Source organism: Amia ocellicauda, chromosome 13, assembly GCF_036373705.1.
Source record: "Amia ocellicauda isolate fAmiCal2 chromosome 13, fAmiCal2.hap1, whole genome shotgun sequence".
Taxonomy (NCBI): Eukaryota; Metazoa; Chordata; class Actinopteri; order Amiiformes; family Amiidae; genus Amia; species Amia ocellicauda.
In genome coordinates, this window is record NC_089862.1 from 12,311,298 (window position 1) to 12,331,578 (window position 20,281).

At 40.0% G+C, this 20,281-nt stretch overlaps 2 protein-coding genes across 2 annotated transcripts in view; one reads left to right on the forward strand and one right to left on the reverse strand.

Annotated features, from left to right (window-relative positions):
- Positions 1 to 1,220: 1,220 nt before the first annotated feature.
- On the forward strand, positions 1,221 to 4,490 carry rasl11b (RAS-like, family 11, member B). The gene is made up of 4 exons (XM_066719883.1): positions 1,221 to 1,549; positions 1,862 to 1,918; positions 2,023 to 2,099; positions 3,098 to 4,490. Exons 1-4 carry the CDS (start codon positions 1,438 to 1,440, stop codon positions 3,566 to 3,568), a joined length of 717 nt encoding a protein of 238 aa, XP_066575980.1. The 5' UTR covers positions 1,221 to 1,437; the 3' UTR covers positions 3,569 to 4,490.
- Positions 4,491 to 7,303: 2,813 nt separating this feature from the next.
- Positions 7,304 to 20,281, reverse strand: part of scfd2 (sec1 family domain containing 2) — a 153,712-nt gene continuing 140,734 nt past the window's right edge. Inside the window, exons 8-9 of the mRNA XM_066719882.1 lie at positions 13,008 to 13,127; positions 7,304 to 7,617 (exon numbers count right to left, since the gene is read on the reverse strand). Of these exons, the coding sequence (XP_066575979.1) occupies positions 7,525 to 7,617; positions 13,008 to 13,127 (213 nt within the window). The 3' untranslated portion in view covers positions 7,304 to 7,524. The remainder of the gene's footprint in view (positions 7,618 to 13,007; positions 13,128 to 20,281) is intronic.

Here is a 20,281-nt window from a genome sequence, read left to right on the forward strand (position 1 = left end):
TGACAAATGCGAAGGGGTTCTGGATGACTTGGTTAATGCCTCATACAGTGTCCAACATCTTGAGAACAAGCCACCTCAACACGCCTGCTTTTGTTACAGTATCAGGAAGACATCAACACCTCGGTTAAGTTAACTGTGCTTGTGCGTATGTGTAAAGTGGGTACATGGGGGTATCTACGCAAGTCTGAACTTGTCAACCTCACACTTTCTTTCGCAGGTAGATGTCTTTCTTAGTAACCTTCACTGCACTGAATATAGGATCCCCATACACAGAACATATTATAAAATTTGTTTCATTATTATGTGTATGAATACATGTAATACCTATTATTAGGAATATATACCTACATGTGCAAATACCTTCATTATAATTTGATATGGGTCTGCATGGCTGTATTCATATCTGGATACAGGAGTCAAATGCACAATGTAAGCACAGATTCTTCCACACACCACTCAGATATGCATGTTGTTCAGATATGACTCCACATTCATAATAAATGTAGGGTTTTAACCCCAACCTAACCCCTATTATTTTGGATGATGCTGAAAGTCTAATTAAAACGCCCGCAAAATAATAAAATATAGTTTAGCTTTTTGCTGTTGACTTTCCCCACGTTGTCTCCTAGTGAAACGCAGCTTTATTTTTGGACTCAAGACTCATTGCACGGAGGCTTCACATTATTTCACAGTCAAGATGTAAAACCGTGCTACTGCAAGGCAGTGTTAACTTCAAATGTATTATTTGATCTCAGGACACACTGACAAAAAATACAATAAAATAAAGAAACATTGAAAGTATAACGATTTGGAACAACGCATTTGCTGTCTGTGTCCTGTGCTCACAGTGGATTCAAACCACATATTATCCGTAAAAGAGAGCGTTACAGATGTGAAGATAAAAAATATATAAATGTAAAGTGGAGTTACAATGAAACCAGTCTCTAGACCCGTTTGGCCGCTCGTACCTTCACCCCAGAGCCGGGCTGTGTGCCGCCTGCGCCCGCCTGCGCCCGCCTGCGCCTCGGCTCGGCTGCTTCCACCTCCACACGAAAACAACAGCGTTTCAAGTCTGTTCCCACCAGGGACCAATCAGATGAGAGCAACTTACCGGCGGCGACCAATCAGAGCAGAGCATCTTACCGGCGCCGACCAATCAGCGGAGAGCTGCGCCGGAGCCCTATATAAACTAACGGGCACACGCTGAGCGCACAGACCCGTTCTGGAAGTGGCAGAGATCCCTGTAGGCACCAGCCAGACCCGCAGCGCCGCTCTCTGCCCCGCAACCGGATTATCCAGCCCTGAGCCCAGCAGTGCGCGTCCGAGATCCGACTCCACAGGCTTTTGTTACGTACGGGACTTTTGTCGCTGTCGGCTTTCTGCTACTCCTGTGAACAACGCTTCTCCGAGTTGGAAAGGCTGTATACATCGAGGAAGATGCGTCTGATCCAGAACATGTCCACCATCTCCGAGTGCCCCACGTCGGAGTGCCCGTCCGGCAGGGTGATCAAGATCGCCGTCATCGGTGGGAGCGGAGTCGGAAAAACCGGTATGTTGAATGACTAGGGTCTGTGTCTATTATTGATGTACACTTGAAATCGACCATCAAGGTTCGTTTGCACGCATGGAAAGTCAAATCTTGTCATTTTGTCAGTAGTGCATGCTCTCTGCAGTATGACAATGGATACAAGTGTTTCTTCATTGGTGTACAATGTTCTCTTAAATTCCAGTTTGGCGTGTAGCGCATCTGTCCAAAGAGTTAAAGTGCGGGATGGAAACTGTGATCTCCTCCCAACTGCCTCAACCAAGAGTGGTGTAAAATACAAAGGCTCATCCTCTAACCCGTATTTTGTTCTTGCAGCTCTGGTGGTGAGATTTCTAACCCGCCGGTTTATTGGAGACTACGAGAGAAACTCTGGTGAGCATATTTCTGATTCCAGGTTTCAGTTAAGCAAAATAACTTCACATACGCTTTCTGTTAAATCTATAGGTTTTTAATGTATGCGTTTTATTCAATTACAGGTACTTTATACTCCAGAGAAGTACAAGTCGATGGAGAACAAGTTGCCATTCAGGTCCAGGATACACCAGGTGTTCAGGTGGGTTTTATTTCCCCCTCTTGTGGTGCTTTTACTCTCAGATGACCAAGAAATATCCACCCACTAAAGCAGATCAGTGTAAATACTGCTGACTTGGAAAGTGACTGGTCATGCCAGCTGCTTGAATAGCCACATACCATCCCTTTTGTGAACGGCTGTTGTATTTTAACACTTGGGGTAATTGGCCTGTAGGCAGTGCTGGGCACATACTGAGCCTGACCATTGTGCACAAACTAGCGAGAGTAGATAGCGCTTCAAATAAGGTCCATTTTCTGTTAAATCCCAATGATCTAAAGATTTTGCAAGAAAATCGTAGTTTTCAAAGATGCAGGATTTTAATTTCTTGAGTTAATGCAATGCCATGATCTTAATTCAAATGGACATTGCAGTTTCTCCCGTCTCTACTTTTAAATCTTTGCTTTACAAAATCACTGCCTCCTCTTTGTACAAAGATAGTTACATATTGAGAAGCCAGCCTCAGACCTCCATTTCCTGCTCTGGGCAGTGATCCAAACCACTTTTTTCGCCCTCTTCTCCCCCCTAACTTGGTTAAAGAGAGAGTCTGCCTGTCTAGCCAGTTAATTTCCCATCCTGTGTAATGCATGTCTGAGTCTGAAGCACACGATACCCCTTCTGTCGCTTCAATCCTCTTCTTGCAAGGTTGCTTTTTTTTTTTTTTTTTTTTTTTTCTTCATCCATTTGGATTACATTGGATATTATTGTGACAATTTGAACTGGGATGGGTTTACCAGGCATGCTAATACTAGTCAAAGGAATTAAGCTCATTTTGTGCTATTTTCTGTATATTATATTTAAAGGCAATGAAGTTGGAGAATTGATTTCTTGCAGCAAGTTAATCTTTAAATATTTAATGCAACAACCCCAAGTCGCTGGCAAGCTCCCATACACAGAAATGCACCAAAAAAATACAGTAAATGTTAGTCTCGTCTTGTTTGGACAGTGCCAGTTTGTTTTAACACTCTTGTTTTCCTCATCAGATCACAGGGCACGGCTTCAACTGCAGTGACCAGGTGAGCAGGTCCATCCAGTGGGCGGACGCCGTGGTGCTGGTCTACTCCATCACAGACTGCAAAAGCTTTGAAATAATCAGCCAGCTCCACCAACAGGTGCGCCGCTCCCACCCTGACAACCGAGTCCCTGTCATCCTCGTGGCCAACAAGGCCGACCTCCTGCACGTGAAGCAGGTGGAGCAGCAGCACGGCCTGAAGCTCGCCAACATGCTGGACTGCACCTTCTACGAAGTGTCGGCCAGCGAGAACTATAATGACGTTTACAACGCCTTCCACGTGCTGTGCAAAGAGCTGAGCAAGCAGCAGCAGCCGCCGACTAACACGGAGAAGAGGAAGTCCTCGCTCATTCCCAGGCCCAAGTCTCCCAACATGCAAGACCTGAAGAGGAGGTTCAAACAGGCCTTGTCTGCCAAAGTGAGGACTGTGACCTCAGTTTGAAGTGACACACAAAGGGCTTATGGTATGGGCAGAGAGAATACACTCAGTGAAACTCCCCAGTTTCTTCTTTGATGTGTAATGTACTAGTGGGGCTGGAGCAGCGGAGACAAAGGAGAATGAGTTGCACGCTCCACAGAGAAACCGCAGCGCAGTCTTAAAGAGTGCTCTGGCAGCCTTTGATCCCACATTATGAGAAGGTGACGGAGCACGTGACTCTTGACCTCGGTGGGAACAGTGCGCAGTGAAAACTGAGGGAGGGGCAGGCAGGCATTCATTGGCCGTATTGATTTGTACGTCTCTACAATTCTGTGCTGAAGTCTAATTAGACAACAGTAAGGGTACTTATTGGTGAGGGCTGTAACACCTGCCTTAAGTTAATTAAAAATGACTTTTAAACTCGCAAGGCTGAGGCCGAGTGAAACTGCCATTCAGCTAAAATGTAAAAAGACTTTTCGCTGGGCAATGCTAGCTTTGGAGGACACCATGGACACTTTTATGCTGTCTTTAAGCCGACCTTCAATGCTCCCATTTAATTGGTATTGTAGCAATGGAAGCAGTTGAGTCACCGCTATGAGCTTTTGTTTCTGCTCACTTTTCTGTCCTTGGATGAATTTAAAGCTCTTGTTCTGCCTGTGACTATTTTCATGCATTGTAACCAACAAAATGCTTCTTCCTTAAACCTCATTGTCAATTGACCTTGTATTGCATGTCAGTGGAAAGGTATGTGTGGGTTGCATATGTGTCATGTGTTCTGTGGGTTAATGTTCACCACAAAAATAGGGCTCACAACTCTTAGAAATGCACTTTAATGAAGCCATGAGTGCTTCGCTAGGTGATTGTAAATTATGTAATATCCCAATTGATTCCTCAAGTTTTTTTTCCTCCCATCTGTGTTTCAAAATAAAATTTTGAACAAATTTGACTGGTTTGGGATTTCTTAATCTTATGTACTTGATTTCATAGTTCTCTTGGAATAACACTTCACACTATTTTATTACTCCAGTCTAACGGGGACCTGAAGATATAAGCTCCTTGATGGGCCAGAAACGTGGTCTGTTTATTTTGAGATACTTATTACTGCAGTGTCCTCTTGTTCCCGAGTTATAAGCATAATAGATACACAGCCCAGACCGATGCATTCTGTCCTTATCTTGCAGAAAATGTTCCTGCACACACTCTCATTAGCAGTGATGTTATGTGGTGACTCCTTTAGTAGAACAGCCCCTTAAGGCTCACCACTGTAGCCATGCATGCATCATAAGCATGTGCCTTTTTATTTAACTGATCGAGCTGCCTTGAACGTCATCTGGCCGAATGTTTCTTCGTAACCTTCAAAATGTTGCTTTGCTAGCCTGTATTGCACATCTGAACTGAGATGTTCTGTGATTGTGTGCCTTTATAGACTATTTAAAATTAGAACTGATTGATAGAGCAGAATGTTTAGCTTCAACACACTCCCGAAACATCCAGTTTTGTAATTAATTTATTTGACAAACCAACTCTTTGTCATCTGACAGACTTTCTTATATAAATGTTTTTGCGTTGGAGTACTGAAAACTATGGCTATTGTTTTTCCCAAACACCCCTCCCCATCTACTTGAATTATTTCTGTTCAGCATACAGTGAGCTAACCTCCTTTGTGCAATTTCTATTTCTAAGCCGTTCAAAGGTACCAAAAAAGAAAGCTGACATTCAGTTTCTTTGTATGTGTTTTTTTGGAATGTTCTTGCAGGGAGCTCGTTCATAATTTAGGCTCAAGTGACTTTGAAAACCGAGCCATGGAGAGTGTGAACATTAAAACCCTGACAAGTTAAAAGTATACAGTCAGTTCCACATTCCTCAGTCCTGAAAGCAAAAAGGCTTGACATGACAATTACCAGTAATGCATTAAAAGTGCTCATTAAGCCGCAACTGTCAGAATCGAAACTCCACAGTACATAAAGCAGAAGAGGAGCCTTTTCAGATTTTTTTTTTTTTTTAGCACAGAGGAAGCATACCATTAGATATTTGTTCTCTTCTGGTTTCTCCAACTACCCAGTCTCTGTGGTCATAACAAAAAGCCGGTGATGCAAATGACATTGAATGGTTACATTCAGCTTTACCGTGTCTTTCATTTAAACCTTAGGACACAGGTTTGTGATTTTATTTTACTTGAAAAATACTATTATTTTACCCCTAACTTTAACAGTGAATAATTATTAATTGATAATGATCAAAACAAATTCCACGGAGAATCAAAAAGGGAGTAACCGAGAAATGGAATGAAGATTCACCGATGGACAGCTTAAGCAGTATTTGAGTATTTGTAAGTAAGTAGTGGGATTGTCCTGCAGCGCCCATATTCTTGAAAAGCAGAAGTTTAATTGAAAAGAATAGGGATCCTTTCATTTGGCGAATACAGAGGGCATCAGTCTGTTAAAATGAATGCTTTGTTTGTAGGATAGAATAATCCCTGCTTTAAGTGACTGACAGTTTAATACTATGGGTGAGGGCCAAAGGTGTCAAAGGTTCACAGACCATGGTAAAGAGATACAAATGACCTGCGAATACTGCTGCACCATTAATTAACAGTGACCATGGAGCAGTGTTTAGACAGCAATGCATAGAACAGGCTACCTGATACAACACTGAATTACAGATAACAGTGTCATTGACCTACTTTAAACTATTTTGGAAGAGACTGAATTAAGACCATTTATCTGTTTATTTCTTTTCTGGAAAAAAGCACAGATGGGTCTTTTTAACCTCTGAACCTGAGGGGGAATAATACGTTTTTCAATGATGTATGTAGGTGTGCATATCTGGTAATTATGATGTTGTTTATGCTATGTTTTAAGAACATTTTATACCTTATGAATAATCTCTCTGAGTAGGATAGATCAAAAGTTGACCTAATCTCTATCAAAAGCAAAAACAAACAAGAAATGCTCACACAGTTGCTAAAGTCAAAAACCTACTTAAACGCCATTACACAATCTTCCCTCGCAAACAGCTAGACTTCAGCACGTTGCTAGTCATAAAAGCTAATTTGGTGAAACAATCCCAACTAAAAAAGAATTGCTCTGCAGTCCTGGTTACATACATATGAAATCCTCCCTTCCTTAGTTGCACCCCTTCAGATTCTCCAATTGACACTTTTTTCCTCGCTACTAACTGATCGTTTCTTAGTGATCCTGGCGGTACCTGAAAGCAAACTCTCAAGAGATCCTGTTTGCTTGTGTTACGGAAATCATGGCAGATGTCATTTTGTTAAGAGATGGGAGGACGTGTTTTCTCAGGGAGGTTCAAAGCTGGGTGTAATTAGTACAGTTGTGCAAAAGACGTGTCGGGCAGCAAAGACGCTTATCTGAGACCGAGCTTAAACACTGAAAGCACTAGCTGTGTAGGTCACACACACTAACCCCGGAGAGTCCTTCTCCCTTGTGTGTGCTCTAGTTTGTTCTATGGAGATAGTAAACAGCTACTATATCAACTAATTGACAAAGGGAAAGAAACACGTCCAAAGCACTGTCAACACCTAATGGCTCAAATACTTAACCATCCGGAGAATGTGGGTCTTCATGGGAAATGCCCAATTCACCAGTGCTTGAGGCAAACAGGTCTTGAAAAGCGACCGCTCTAGTTCAAATATGCAGGACAAAAGGCACCAAAACATCAATAACAACCCAAAGTCAACTAAGGTTTATATCAAAACAAACAAACAAGACTGCTTCAGAATGAGGACCCCCCCCCCCCCCCCCAATGGACAAGTAGCCTGTAATAATAATGAGAAACTGTTGTGGAATGCCCCTGGATATCAAAGAACCGATTGATGGAATTATTTCATCGCCGTTGTTAAGAGAAGTGAGTTTGTATTCTTTGCACAGTTAACCAAAATATACAAGAGGCCGTCTTTCATTGCAATAGTGTTTTGGCCGTGCCTGGCTTGTCCCTTCTCTGCTCCGCGCGAGAGTCGCTCACACGCCTATATCGGGGCGCAGCCGATCGGTGGCAAAGAGCAGTTCCGGAATATCGCGAGGCTTCAGGAGTCTGGAAGACAACACTGTTACCTGACAGAGAAGACAAAAACAAACAAGGGAGAAAATGGTGAGTGATTTAAATACATGTGGGAAGGAAAATGAAAGAGACCGTTCACTATTGATGATTTAGGGAGGAGCCCAGCAGAGATCAATAATTCTATTCATGGAAACCTACTGCTTAAAACGAGAGATAAGCTAATGGAGGGAAATCACTGAGTTAGGTATTTGCAATTGTAAAGACCAGCACAAAGTAACCATAACCACAACCACAACACATTTCAGCTCATTCCATAGTGGCTCATGAGTTTTTATCATGGTGTTTGAACTATAGACCTGTGCCTGAAAAGGTCAAACCTTATTTTAAGGTGAAGAAAAACATTAATCTTGAAAAAAATTACATGAATGCATACTAAACAATCCTAAAAAGATTTACATAAAGGCAGACGTTTTATTGCAATTGTCAGGGAGGGCACAGTATACAGTTGATTTCTTGTGATGGGAATTACAACAGACAACATGTAATTCAGTAGATATACACACACAGTAAAGAAAGTGGGGATTTCTGTATGGAGTGCTGCAGTATTACCTGTAAGCAGCCCCCGTGTTTATAATAACAGACCAAACACAAAAGGCTATATTTCTGCATAATTATTATAGACACGACTAATGAATGGCAATGGACTAGCCTTTCTGCAATGAAAGATATTTGTCATTTCCCAACTACAATTGTTATTTGTTTGAAGACTAAATCTAGGGATCATATTCAGAGGAATCCCTACCCCATTAATGAGTATTTAGCATTTTTCAGAAGCAGGAGAAAATGAAAAACATGTTCAGTAAACAAGGCAGCTCTTTCAGCCAAAGCAAGACCTCGGGTGTTAGAAGTGATCATTTGCAGCTTATCAACAATGCTGCCTCTCCTTCCCCACAGTCTTTGGCACAGTTTGAATATTTGTATTTTTATGTATTATTCAAATAACAAATGGACTTGGTATATGCACTAGGCACAGAAGAGACCTTGCCAAAAGACAATCTTATTCATTAGTCACTGTTATTTTTAATAAACAAAGAGAAGCAAGATTGCCAACTTTACATACCGGTAACAACTTAATATTAATATGATGTTGTCTTAAGGCTTCTGTGCTTTTATGCCACTTCTGAAGTGAAGTGGAAGAAGAACTCCAGGAGATTGCACATGTGACACGCCCAGCCACAGTCAATGGCATTTCTACTGGTTAAGATAAGAACACCATATTCACAGGGGGTCCTGGGTGGGGTAACTGAAGAGGCCTCAGCTTGGAGAGTGTGTTGCACCTCAGGGCTATTGATTAAGGGTTTTAATCTGGGCTCTGTGTATTAGACAGCTGTGACCATGATTCCCCATAAGGCTTCATCTAACTGGGCTAGGGAGGGCTTAAAAATGGCCAGGGATTCAACAGCTTGCTACTACCCCATAATTCTATAGTACCATTTGAAGACAAAGATATTTTTTCTCTTCGTATACCGCACTATGTAACTTCCTCTCTTTGTAGTCCCTCTACATTGTTTTTTGGAGAAACACAAAAACACACACAGACTGCTGTTGGTTTACTCCTCTGTCCTGGAGAGTGTCCAAACAGCATTTAACAAACTAATTACACATGAATTATTTAAGACAGTTTGTGCAAACATTAGTCTCCTAATAATATACAATTAAGTACAAATAGGATTCCCCAAAGCAAACATGCATTTGACAGACAAGGCAGGTGGAGGCTGTAGGTAAATTAATGTGAATTGAGCTGGCAGTTTTATAGTTACCTGAGATCAGGGTGCAAGAGATCCTCGCCTGGACATGACCTCCAATAACTAGGAGCTCTTCCAGCGTGTGCCACATATTGACGCCAGGTGCAACCTTTACACAACCTCTGGCGGGCTGCTTTATGACTGCTTTAAAACACTAGCACAGTGGTTCAAATGCCTCAGGTAAGATTTCAGTTTTAACAGCTGTTAGTGTAGGGTGAAGAACTGCTTCCCAGGTGGCATGGCAATGTTCTCCCCAAAAAACAAATCCTTTTGATACCCTGCCTTACACACATAAGTCTGGAGAGATAATTTACTCTTTGGATACCCATAACAGCTTATTGGGAATCAGAGATCGCCTGGCTTCACTGGGAAATTCCACGACAGCTAAAATAATATCTCTGTATTGAGTCAGGAGTAGGTGAGGCATCCCCAAGGCTGTATGTCATGGCAGTCAGACTTAACAGATATGGACTTGTTTTATCATCTTTACTGTTTATTTAATTTTACACGACACTAGAGCCCATACTGAGGCAGCTCATAAAAGACCGTTTATAAAAGTCCACATTGTTCTTCAGTAAATCTGCTATTCATAACTGCTGATATTGTGTCTAATACAATGATTTGAAACGTTATCTCCATGAGATGGGTTTTGCATTAGGTGCATTGTTTCCGTTTCAGAAGATCTTCCTTGGGGCTCCCTAGCTGCTCCCTGTATGCCTTTGACTTCCTAGACTATAGGGATATTCTGGTAAATCCATTATTACAAAAACAATAGCAGAATATAAAGTCTTTAAAAAAAAAAAAAGATCTGCTCTATCTATGCAGTTTTGCAGATGCAATACAAGTTGGGTTAAAACAATACATACATGTAACATAGTATAAACAATCAGAACTGGTCTAATGTTTGCAAGGATCATTACATAATTATTATATCTGTAAACACCTCTGCAATGAGTTCTTAGAATATATATATTTTCCATGTCTTTATGTGAATTTCCAAAAACAGATTTTCAGTTAAGAATCAGAGTGGCAGTTCAATTGTCAGTATACAGACCTTAATCGAAATTTTCTGTTGCCCACATTGGAGCAATTAGTGTGTACCAAATAACCGAAAAGTGGCACCACAAAACAATTTTCTAATAAGGAAGAGCTTATCATAGAAGACTGTACCTAAATCCAGTCCCCAGATCAGGGTATTTATGTGGTTTCTAAAGTCATTGAAAATAAACATGAAACTATGCCAAGTAATAATTTTTGGTGTGGTCAATAAGTGAACATCTTGCAATGGGCAAACAAAACCTGTGGCCTGGGAAAAAAAAAGTTTTTGTGCTTTCAGCATAAAAAAGAAAGAGAAGAGCAACCCACACACATTCTATTGCTATGGCTATGGCTCACTCATTCTCTTTGGAGGAGGGTTTGTCCCTATTGGAAGAGCAGATAAGCTTTGCAGAGCAGCGATCAGGGAATGTTTTGTGAGACCAACAGTGGGAGTTTCGATTTAGATGTGGGCTGCTGGGATTTTCGGCTCAGTTAGTAAAAACTGGAGACAGAGAGAGAGAGACAACAAAAACCCAAGATGCACATTTCCAACCCTTAAATCAAAAAGGCTGTGCTCTCTTGCGGTTTCATTGCAAAGGAAAGCTGCTTGACACACAGGGCTGCATACTGGAGTCTGCAGTTCCTGACTCATGCAGCCACATTTGCCATCCTATTGTTCCTGGAATTCGCCCAGAAGAAGCTATCTCAATTGAGAGGTTAATTCAATCTCTCTTGCCAATACATAATTTGTCATCATGAACAATGCATCAGAAGCTGCATGATGAAGTTGTGAAGCTTCAGGGAGTTGTTTTTGACGTACAATAAATCCCACTTGAGGACCAGGGATTATTATTTCTTCATTTAAACTTCCGCAGTCTCAGAGAAAGCAAAATTCTCAATAGTTAATCTCTGATGGATCCCCTTGAATTAATAAAGAAATAAAAATGTGGAATAAATTGACAATACTATATACACTTATACCTTTGAAAGGGAAATTCCCCCAGCATATGTAAATTAGAAAGTTTCCATTTGTTCTGACAGGAATAATTGTGAGCTTTACCTCATTTTAAATTACTGTTATACTTTCTGTCTCAGGATATCTTTGATCTAGCTGGCGACGGTAGTAGTCTCATGAAAGGAATAGCCAGGATCTACTAACGAACAAACACAAATGAAATTTAACCCCAGGGTTTGATTGGACTGAATGGGCTCATATTTTTGTCTTATTCCACAGCCTGACTCTGTGCATTATCCTTTAAAGACCAGTGACACACATTCTAAATCTAAATAGACATATAAAGCTAGACTTTTATTATTTCTCTGAGGAGCTGCTTCAGTCTGGTTTTTACAAAGCATTATGGAAATCAACCATTTTTTATCTGGATCAAGGGAAAGGCTTGAGCAGTTTAATTAGTTCTGCTGAATAAATACAAGGTCTGTTAGGCACATTACTATGATATTTCCAAGGAAACTACTGGTAGAAGATTTAATTGCAAAAGAAATTGAGAAACCATCAGTTCATTCAAGATATGTGCTCACTTTTAATCCCTTCAAGAGTGTTTGTAGGAGCGCATAGGAATTGGATAGATTGTCTGTTACTGTAAAATACCACTTGTCCTTGAATATTATTCCCTTTACACTGGTTAACTGACAGCATACAATCAAATGACAGAAATGTGTTTATTATCCAGAATGATTACTGCAGCAGTGTCCCCCACCTGAAAATGAACACACAACCCTCCACACGGGAACCCAAAGCCCTAAACAAAAACTCCACACATCAAATATTAGTATTGTATTTAGGGGTACTGAGAAGGAAGGAAGAAGATGGGAGCTGTCGATGTTGACTTCTAATTAAACTTGTTGAGTAGAGGTTGTTCCCATGGCAGAGGAGAATGCTCAAAGTGAGACAAAATCACCAAAATCTACTTGGCTCACTTTACATTTCTACAATGATCTGAATCTCATAAAAGTCTTCACCCCCCATTTGTTACATTTTTCATTTAGGTCTGTTTGGATTTCTGTCAATGCAGTTGAATAGACAAAGCCTATAATTTAACATAACACTGGCTATGGAAGCAAAGAGATGATTGTTTTAAACATTTACTCTTTTCATATGCAGACTACAGGCTGGTGTGTGCCAAGCAAGCTGTCGACTAAATAGCAGGAGTTGTTTACACAGACTCAGGTAATTCAACCTGTGCGAAACGCAGGGATGTTTCAGAGCAACACCCTGATTCTTTGTGGTTTTGTGTTATATAACTGACCTAGTTTTTCATCAAACACATTCTCTATGATGTCAGATTATAATTCGGATTATGCCATGTTATTGCCAGAAAACAACAATAAAAAATGATGTTTCAAGTAATAGGAGAAACACAACTTTACACACAAAGGGGTATTTCAGGTTATTATTAAATTAAATACTTCTACAAATAGACTACCACCCTTAATAGCACCTTAAACCATTTGGTAAAGTATTTGAAGGAGACTTTTTTGGGGGGGGGGGTTGCAGGGGGTCTTTCATGAGATTTAACTTCCAGGATAGGATAGGTTGACTGAGGTCAGCGTCATTTGATAGCATCAGACACTGGAGTTACCTGCATGCTGGGCTTGTGTGAGGAAACCAGCTCTTTAACCATCCGTACTTCAGAAGGGGTGACTCCTCCAACCACAAACAGGATGAGCTGGGGGTGGTCACTCGGGTGGGGACGGCTCACCTATGAGGAGAGACAATGGGAGACAAAGGCAGACAGTCACTTAATCAAAGAAAAAGAAGAAGAAAGGTGTTCAGTTTTTTGTCTGATGAATGCTTTCTAGCACCTGGCAGAAGAAAAAAAGAGAATAGTTTGTTCTAATACCTGCTTTTATGAGCTGTGTTTTGTAGCCCAGTCCTAAATAAAGGGCCTAAAGACCATGTCAGGAAGGCCTCTGTGAAAGCTTGGGTGGGCCCTGTATGTTAACTCTTTTTCATTCTTCTTTTTTTCTTTACTTAATTTTATGAAATAATAAGATGCATGGCTCTTTCTTGCTGAAATACAAATTGGTCACTTACAAAACATAACATTTTCTTTGGGGATCGGGCAGAGAAAAACAGAGCAACAATAAAAAAAAATCTCAGGTCAGGCAATCAATGTGTCAATTTACATTTACATATAAGAAAGTTTACAAATGAGAGGAGGCCATTTGCCCCATCGTGCACGTTTGGTGTCCATTAATAACTAAGTGATCCAAGGATCCTATCCAATCTATTTTTGAATCTTCCCAAATTGTCGGCTTCAATCACATCGCTGGGGAGTTTGTTCAGATTGTGACGCCTCTCTGTGTGAAGAAGTGTCCCCTGTTTTCTGTCTTGAATGCCTTGAAGCCCAATTTCCATTTGTGTCCCCGGGTCTGTGTGTCCCTGTAGACCTGGAAAAGCTCCTCTGTGTAGACAGTGCTACACATACGAACCTGTGTAGGACTGTCTGGAATGATAGTTACAGTTTACAGCAATAAGATGCAGTAGCTAATTAACTGATTAACTGATTAACTTTCTCTGTTATTCTAAAACTCAAAGTTAAAGAGTAAAGTCTGCAATTCCCAAAACGGTTTGATTATTCACCATAGTGTATATGAACATGACAGTTATATGTTCATCTAGAAAACTTGCTATGTGACATTATATATAATTTACTTCTCCCCTAATCTACAGATTGTATGCTACAAAATCTACTGGACAAATAATACCCTTGCACATTGCTACTTCTTTCCCGACAGAACACACCGACCTCCTGCTTGTACCTCAGAAATAACCAAGAGGCTTTGTGCTGATCATCTAATTTGTTACTTAAATGCCCCTCGGTAGCAAAGGCTTAATGAGAACGGTTTCACATTTAGTGAATCTAGATCTATTGCACAAATTACAGCAAATGGAAAAATGTAATGTGAGGAGGAGTGCAAAAGACAGGCTCTCACAGGCACATTATTCTTAAAGAGGTGGAACCCAGCCAGGAAATCTATGGCTCTTGTCCACTGTTATGAACAAATCTGCCATATGGTTTGCACTGAGTGGCTCAAAACACTCCTGAGCGCCAGCTGAATGCCGATCCTTTCCTACTGACGTGTCTGGCCTGTTTATACGCGTGTGTTGTGAATAAGAGTGTGCAATCCCATGTGAGTAGGAACACAGGGTGTGTGTTCAATCTCATTCTTAAAATAATGTTTACTATAAGGGAATTTCGACTCGGTATCAGAGCAGTACTTTAATTTTCTTCCAGTCCTCAATCTTAATAAGAACTTGTTCATTATTGATAATTATTTCTTAGTAGACACCCTTACTCAGGACCAAAACTTACATAGAAATTACATTTTACATTCAATATATGGCTAATTCACATTTGTGATGACTTTTAAAATATTACTTTAGAAGTATTATGAAATTCACTAAATAACATGATTAAATGTTACAAAATCATATATTTTGATGTAAAAGCCCTCCAGTAACTCCCCAACAGAATAATAATCACACATACATACATAAGATGTATTTGGTATTGTTTAATATATATTGAACCGGTCTATTACTCCTTATATTGTTAAATAACTCAGAGATTCAATCAGGTTTGAGACTGTTTGGGGATTATTTTAGAATGAATAGTAAACTGTGAACCACAGACAATTATCTAGATAACTGAAGATAAACAAATGATATCCCAAACAAACAAAGAAAAAACAGGAAAGCAATCACTTATTTAAATATCTTACAAGTAAAAATAAGTAATTCAAGATAAAAAAGATCAGAGATATCTTACAAGTAACAATAAGTAATTTGGCAAAAATTAGCAAAGAATATCTCCAAGTTCAGATAGGAATTTGAATAGACCTCACAATGTTTTACAAACAAATCAACAGTAAGTTAACATATCTATCAGTGTTCAGTTTACTTCCTGTTTGCACAAAGCGCGTTTAGAATGGTTTAATCATCATTAACAGACACGCGTGAATATTGCTGTTACAAGCACTTCTAGGAAACTGATATCAAAGTGGTTTATTGTTTGTGTTAACAAGATGTGGAATATCACAATCACCTAAGTCCTAACTGCAATTTGCTTTCTGACAAAAGATTTTCAAGTCTTCTCTTGAAGACTATTGTTGTTTAGATGAGTTCAGCAGCTGCACTGGAGTGATCCAGGGTGTTGGCGATGCACACTTTATCTTCACACTAAACCCTGCTCACACGGGCCACGTTTGAGGGTGACAGCTGCTGTAACACTGTCACCTTGTGTGACCCCCCTCCCCCAAGTCAACACGCAGCAAAACCACCTTGACTCTGGTCACAGGTCACTCGTTCCCTAGCGGACATGGGAAAGCTGTGCACCTCTGTTTTGAACAAATAGTTTGAAGACCAACAAGCCTGAATTTGTGACATGACAACCAAAAATAATGCTTTCATACAATACTATTTCCATATCTAAGCTAATTCATGATTCATAACACACTGGTGCTCTCAGTCATTGTTTGGACAGTGACATGATCTTGTGCACAGGGATGCATTTTTCACCTGTCAGCAAAATGATCTATCTGTGTGCACATGCGGATCATATGTTTTGCACGTGAGGGTGTATTTTAGGTATTTTAATACTTTTTTCCTGTTGTGAGGATGTTCACAGGACAATGGGATTGTCACCCTAAGGCATCATAAGGGCAAACAAGAATGCTCAGTGCTGCACATTTGGCATGGGGTTGGAGGATCATGCTGTGTTTAGAAGATACCTCTTAAAAATAGCCCAGGTGCTTGGTCAGTGCAGTGCGATGGCATATGCCAAGACATCTTCAGCCAGTTGGGGTCCAGAGGTGGGAAGAGACAGACACACCAGGCATTCACACACCCAATCATAAGACTCATGATGAATGGAAGATTTCGTTTTTGCTCTATAAGTTTCCTCTCACTGGAAGAATAACGCAAGGGCACACTAACTAGTTCATTACTCTGATAGCTGAGTGATCACCTGACTGCAATATATATATATATATATATATATATATATATATATATATATACAAACAAGAGTAAAAATGGAATGGAGTACATTTGGGAGAAACAGCACACTTTTGAAAGGAAATCTACCTACTTGAAACCTGGTCACTTAATGCTAAAATGGTATACAAACTGCGGACGACACACAAGAGCATGGAAAGATGTATGTTTGGAATAACAAGATAGAAAAATAAATGAATGGGTTCAAGAACAAACCAAAATATGTGACATCATTGAAAGACTGAAAATGTTAAAATGGCGATGCGCTGGACACACTGCAAGAAGAGCAGATCAAAGATGGACAAAGGAAAGTATTGAATGGATCCAAAGAGGTGGAATCAAGAAGACCAAGAAACCTAGAAGACCACTTAGAAGATTAGAAGATGAAATCACACACTTTGCAGGCATGACTTGGAAAAGAGAAGCTGTAGACCGAAGAGAGTGGAAACATTTTGGGGAGCCTTCATCCAGGCTGCTAGTGATGATGACATATATATGATTTCACTGAGAGACAGACATTACAGACAAACACTGAAAGTACACAGTCCTAACTATACTATATCATTATTTATATATGTATTACTTGGCACTATACCAGGCTCTATTTCAAGATGCTTAACTGTGAGTTTCTTCTTTTCCAAGATCAGATTAGTAAGAAAAGAACGCAGAGTCCCCGCCGGGGTACAGCTGAGGATCGAGGGAATGCCGCATTACCGAGAAAATTAGAAACATCAAAGGACAAAGGAGTCCGTTCAATGCGTTCGCATTTGACAACTGACAAAGGATATCATCGCACAAAACATTCCAAATGAGCTTTTTGTGATGGCTTATCACAGTACTTACCGGGTTAATCTCACAACTGTAACATTTAGTTATTTGAATTGATATTAGCATACCCGAGAAAATTTGATTTAATCTTCTGCTCTTATACAATGCAAAAATCCTGTAATGAGTACAATCAAATATAATACTTTACTTCTAAGTTTGCTTTCATGCTTAAGAGATTAATCCATCAAAAAAATTCCATTCATAAATCAACAAAAGTGCAGGAAATGCATGTGCTGTCATCAATAATTATTCATTTAATTGAACTGTCAGCTTGGTTTGACAGTATCTCAGCCACCTTTTAGAGAGCGGGTATTAGACAAGACACACAAAAAGCTTTCCAGGAACACACAAAGAAAAGGAAGATTATTGCAGAGGAACCATACAGGAACATAGAAGTGGGGAAAAGAAGGCCTATATTTATATATGTATTTGACATGAAAAGATTGAATAACTGGCTCCAGCTGCCTGCAAATCAAACTGTGCACTCAGTGTCTAAAACATGTGAGGGGAATAGTTCCCTATGTCTCAGTGATTGTGCCCTGTGCTGTTTATTAATGTGCTCATCAGGAGAGACGGGCTCTGCAGAGTCTGCTGTCAGTTCACAGGCAGCAACACGGGGACCGTGATCCTTAGTGTTTTTATTAAACATTCACAGGCAGGGTTACTTTTTGTTTCCCCATGGTAGGTCAATGGATACGTTCTTGTAAATCTTGCTCTATTTGCACCACTGTGTATCTTTACAAAGGCAAACAGAGAGGTCAGGATGGGGAATGCAGATTTCAGTGATTCAGTATTACTTCAGGTTGGGGTCTTGCTTCAATGCCACTAATGCGCAGTGAGGGAGCTTTTGTAAACAGTGTTTGTGCTCAGCACGTCTGGTACAACGCTTAGGCAATCTGAGCACTTAAATCTGACGTGTTGGACATCCCATAGTCACAACAAAACTGCAAACAAATAAACAAACAAACAGCTTTTACACTAAGAGGTGATTAACATGAGTTGAGTTACCGATTTAAACAGCAAATTCCAGAAATACCACTTCTGTATAAACACACCTTTTGCCATTTTGTTTGCCAAATGGTGGGTGACTTGTCTTCTCTGCAGAGATTGCAGAACGCCTCTCCTAAGGTTAACAGCTGGTCCAGTGCTTGAAAGCCCTGAGTGGAAGTAAGGGCTGGCACCTTTAGCAAGACATGTTTTAGGGATGAAGCCCTCAGATTACAAGTTGCTGGCTTAGTTTACAATGCCAAGATTAAAGGAGTGGTTTAGAGGAAAGGCTGTTGTCTTTATAGGATAGTATAAACTGGACTGATATTCAAACCTGTGCTGTTGATGTTGAGGACTATATGTTAATATTTTTAGAAATGGAAATGTTCACTCATGTCTTTCACCATAGGCATAACTACAATAATAGTCACCAGCCTGAGAAAAATATCACGATTTTCATTAATAGGCAATTTCTTGCTGGTCGTATTATTATCCTAAAATTATGTTTTAAGCATTGAAGCTACACTTATACCAAATAGAGACCTCTCTGCATTCATAGACTGATTATCAACAGAGAATGAATAGAAGTTCTCTGCTGTATCAATTCACTTTAAATTCAGGCTTTGCTTCTGCAAATGGATTACTTCTAGAGGCTTCCTGAGCCATGCATGGCTGATACGTTTTCTAACAACAGATAATCCATTTGGCCTTTAATGCCATATCCAAGTAAGAAGAAAAGTCATTTGTGCCTTTCAAAAAATCTTTTTAAAATAACCTATCATCACCAGATGAGCGTGAAAAGATTTGCCTTAAAAAGATAAGTGTTAACTCCAATCCACAGGCTGTAAACAAAAGGAAGATTTCTATCGCTCAGGGGCTGGCGGGAGATAAAGTGCTCGGGAATAGATCACTGCTCTGCATCTTCAGCTCAAAGAATGTCTGCTGACAGCTAACCTCGATATTTCCAAGGGGAAGCCAAAAACAAAACAAAACAAAACAGCAACAACACATATTAAAATTATACATCCACATTTGGATTCTTGAAAGGACTGAATTTAGTGACTCACCAGCATGTTTAAAAAGCCTTTCAAAAGCTTTTGCCATGGAGGTATTCAGATAAGACTTTGGATTTCAGGCCAACTGATGAGGCTTAAGATACTTTTCATCAGTTTACTTTGTGTATAAAGCAACAAGGGCAAAATAAGCTGAGTGAAACCCCCAGTCTTCAGAAGCATGTCAATGCAACCTTCCCAAATGGCAGGAATGTGAAAGGGGTTTGAATGACAGAATAGGCAGAGTGAGAATGGACTATTATTTAGAGAATGGCAAAGAATGTGATTAAGAGTAATGTATCCACAGAGCAAGCATGACATTAGTTGCCTTTCAGAGTTGTGACGATTCCACAGACTTGTTCAGAGGACAGACACCCTGACCTGGAAATGAAGACCTGAGTCTAGGAGCACAAGCAGGTATCCTCTCTGAGTGTGAATACTCAATCAGTCTCCTCAGAGCTAAAACCAAATGGATGAGGGGTTCACAAACTCTCACAATGTCATGAAACCATGACAATGTCAGGGTGGGGATACATCATGTGCCTTTTAGGTAAATGCAACATTTTGAGATCTCTGAATTCTGCAGATGTTAAAATAATAACAGAAAGCTAGGTTTGATGTATTCAAGCTGCTTCTGGGTAAGATTGGGCTGGCTTACAATGTAAAAATATTATAACCATCAAAGGAAAAACAACAGAGTGATAAAATACCAAAGTCTACAGTATAGCAGGCAATAATAAAAATAGAAAACACACCAAAGATTGTTTCATGTAACAATCCACATAAATGAGGTATGTTAGGAGGAACTATAAGTTCTCTCCCAAGTCCTGGCATATTAGACATATTTCCATAATATTTCATATGTGGGTGTTTGAATCCCTTTGATTATAATATGAAGAAATGCAGGAACGAATGGTTAAAGCATTTTCCAAAATAACCAATGTTTGAAGGCATGTGTGGAAAAATGGTCCTCTAGACCTTTACCCCA

Excerpts from the sequence above, each read along its gene's own strand:
- rasl11b (XM_066719883.1), top strand. The coding sequence starts at position 1,438 with ATGCGTCTGATCCAGAACATGTCCACCATCTCCGAGTGCCCCACGTCG. Across the intron at positions 1,550-1,861 it reads GAGCGGAGTCGGAAAAACCG|CTCTGGTGGTGAGATTTCTA; the intron begins GTATGTTGAATG and ends TTGTTCTTGCAG. Across the intron at positions 1,919-2,022 it reads AGACTACGAGAGAAACTCTG|GTACTTTATACTCCAGAGAA; the intron begins GTGAGCATATTT and ends ATTCAATTACAG.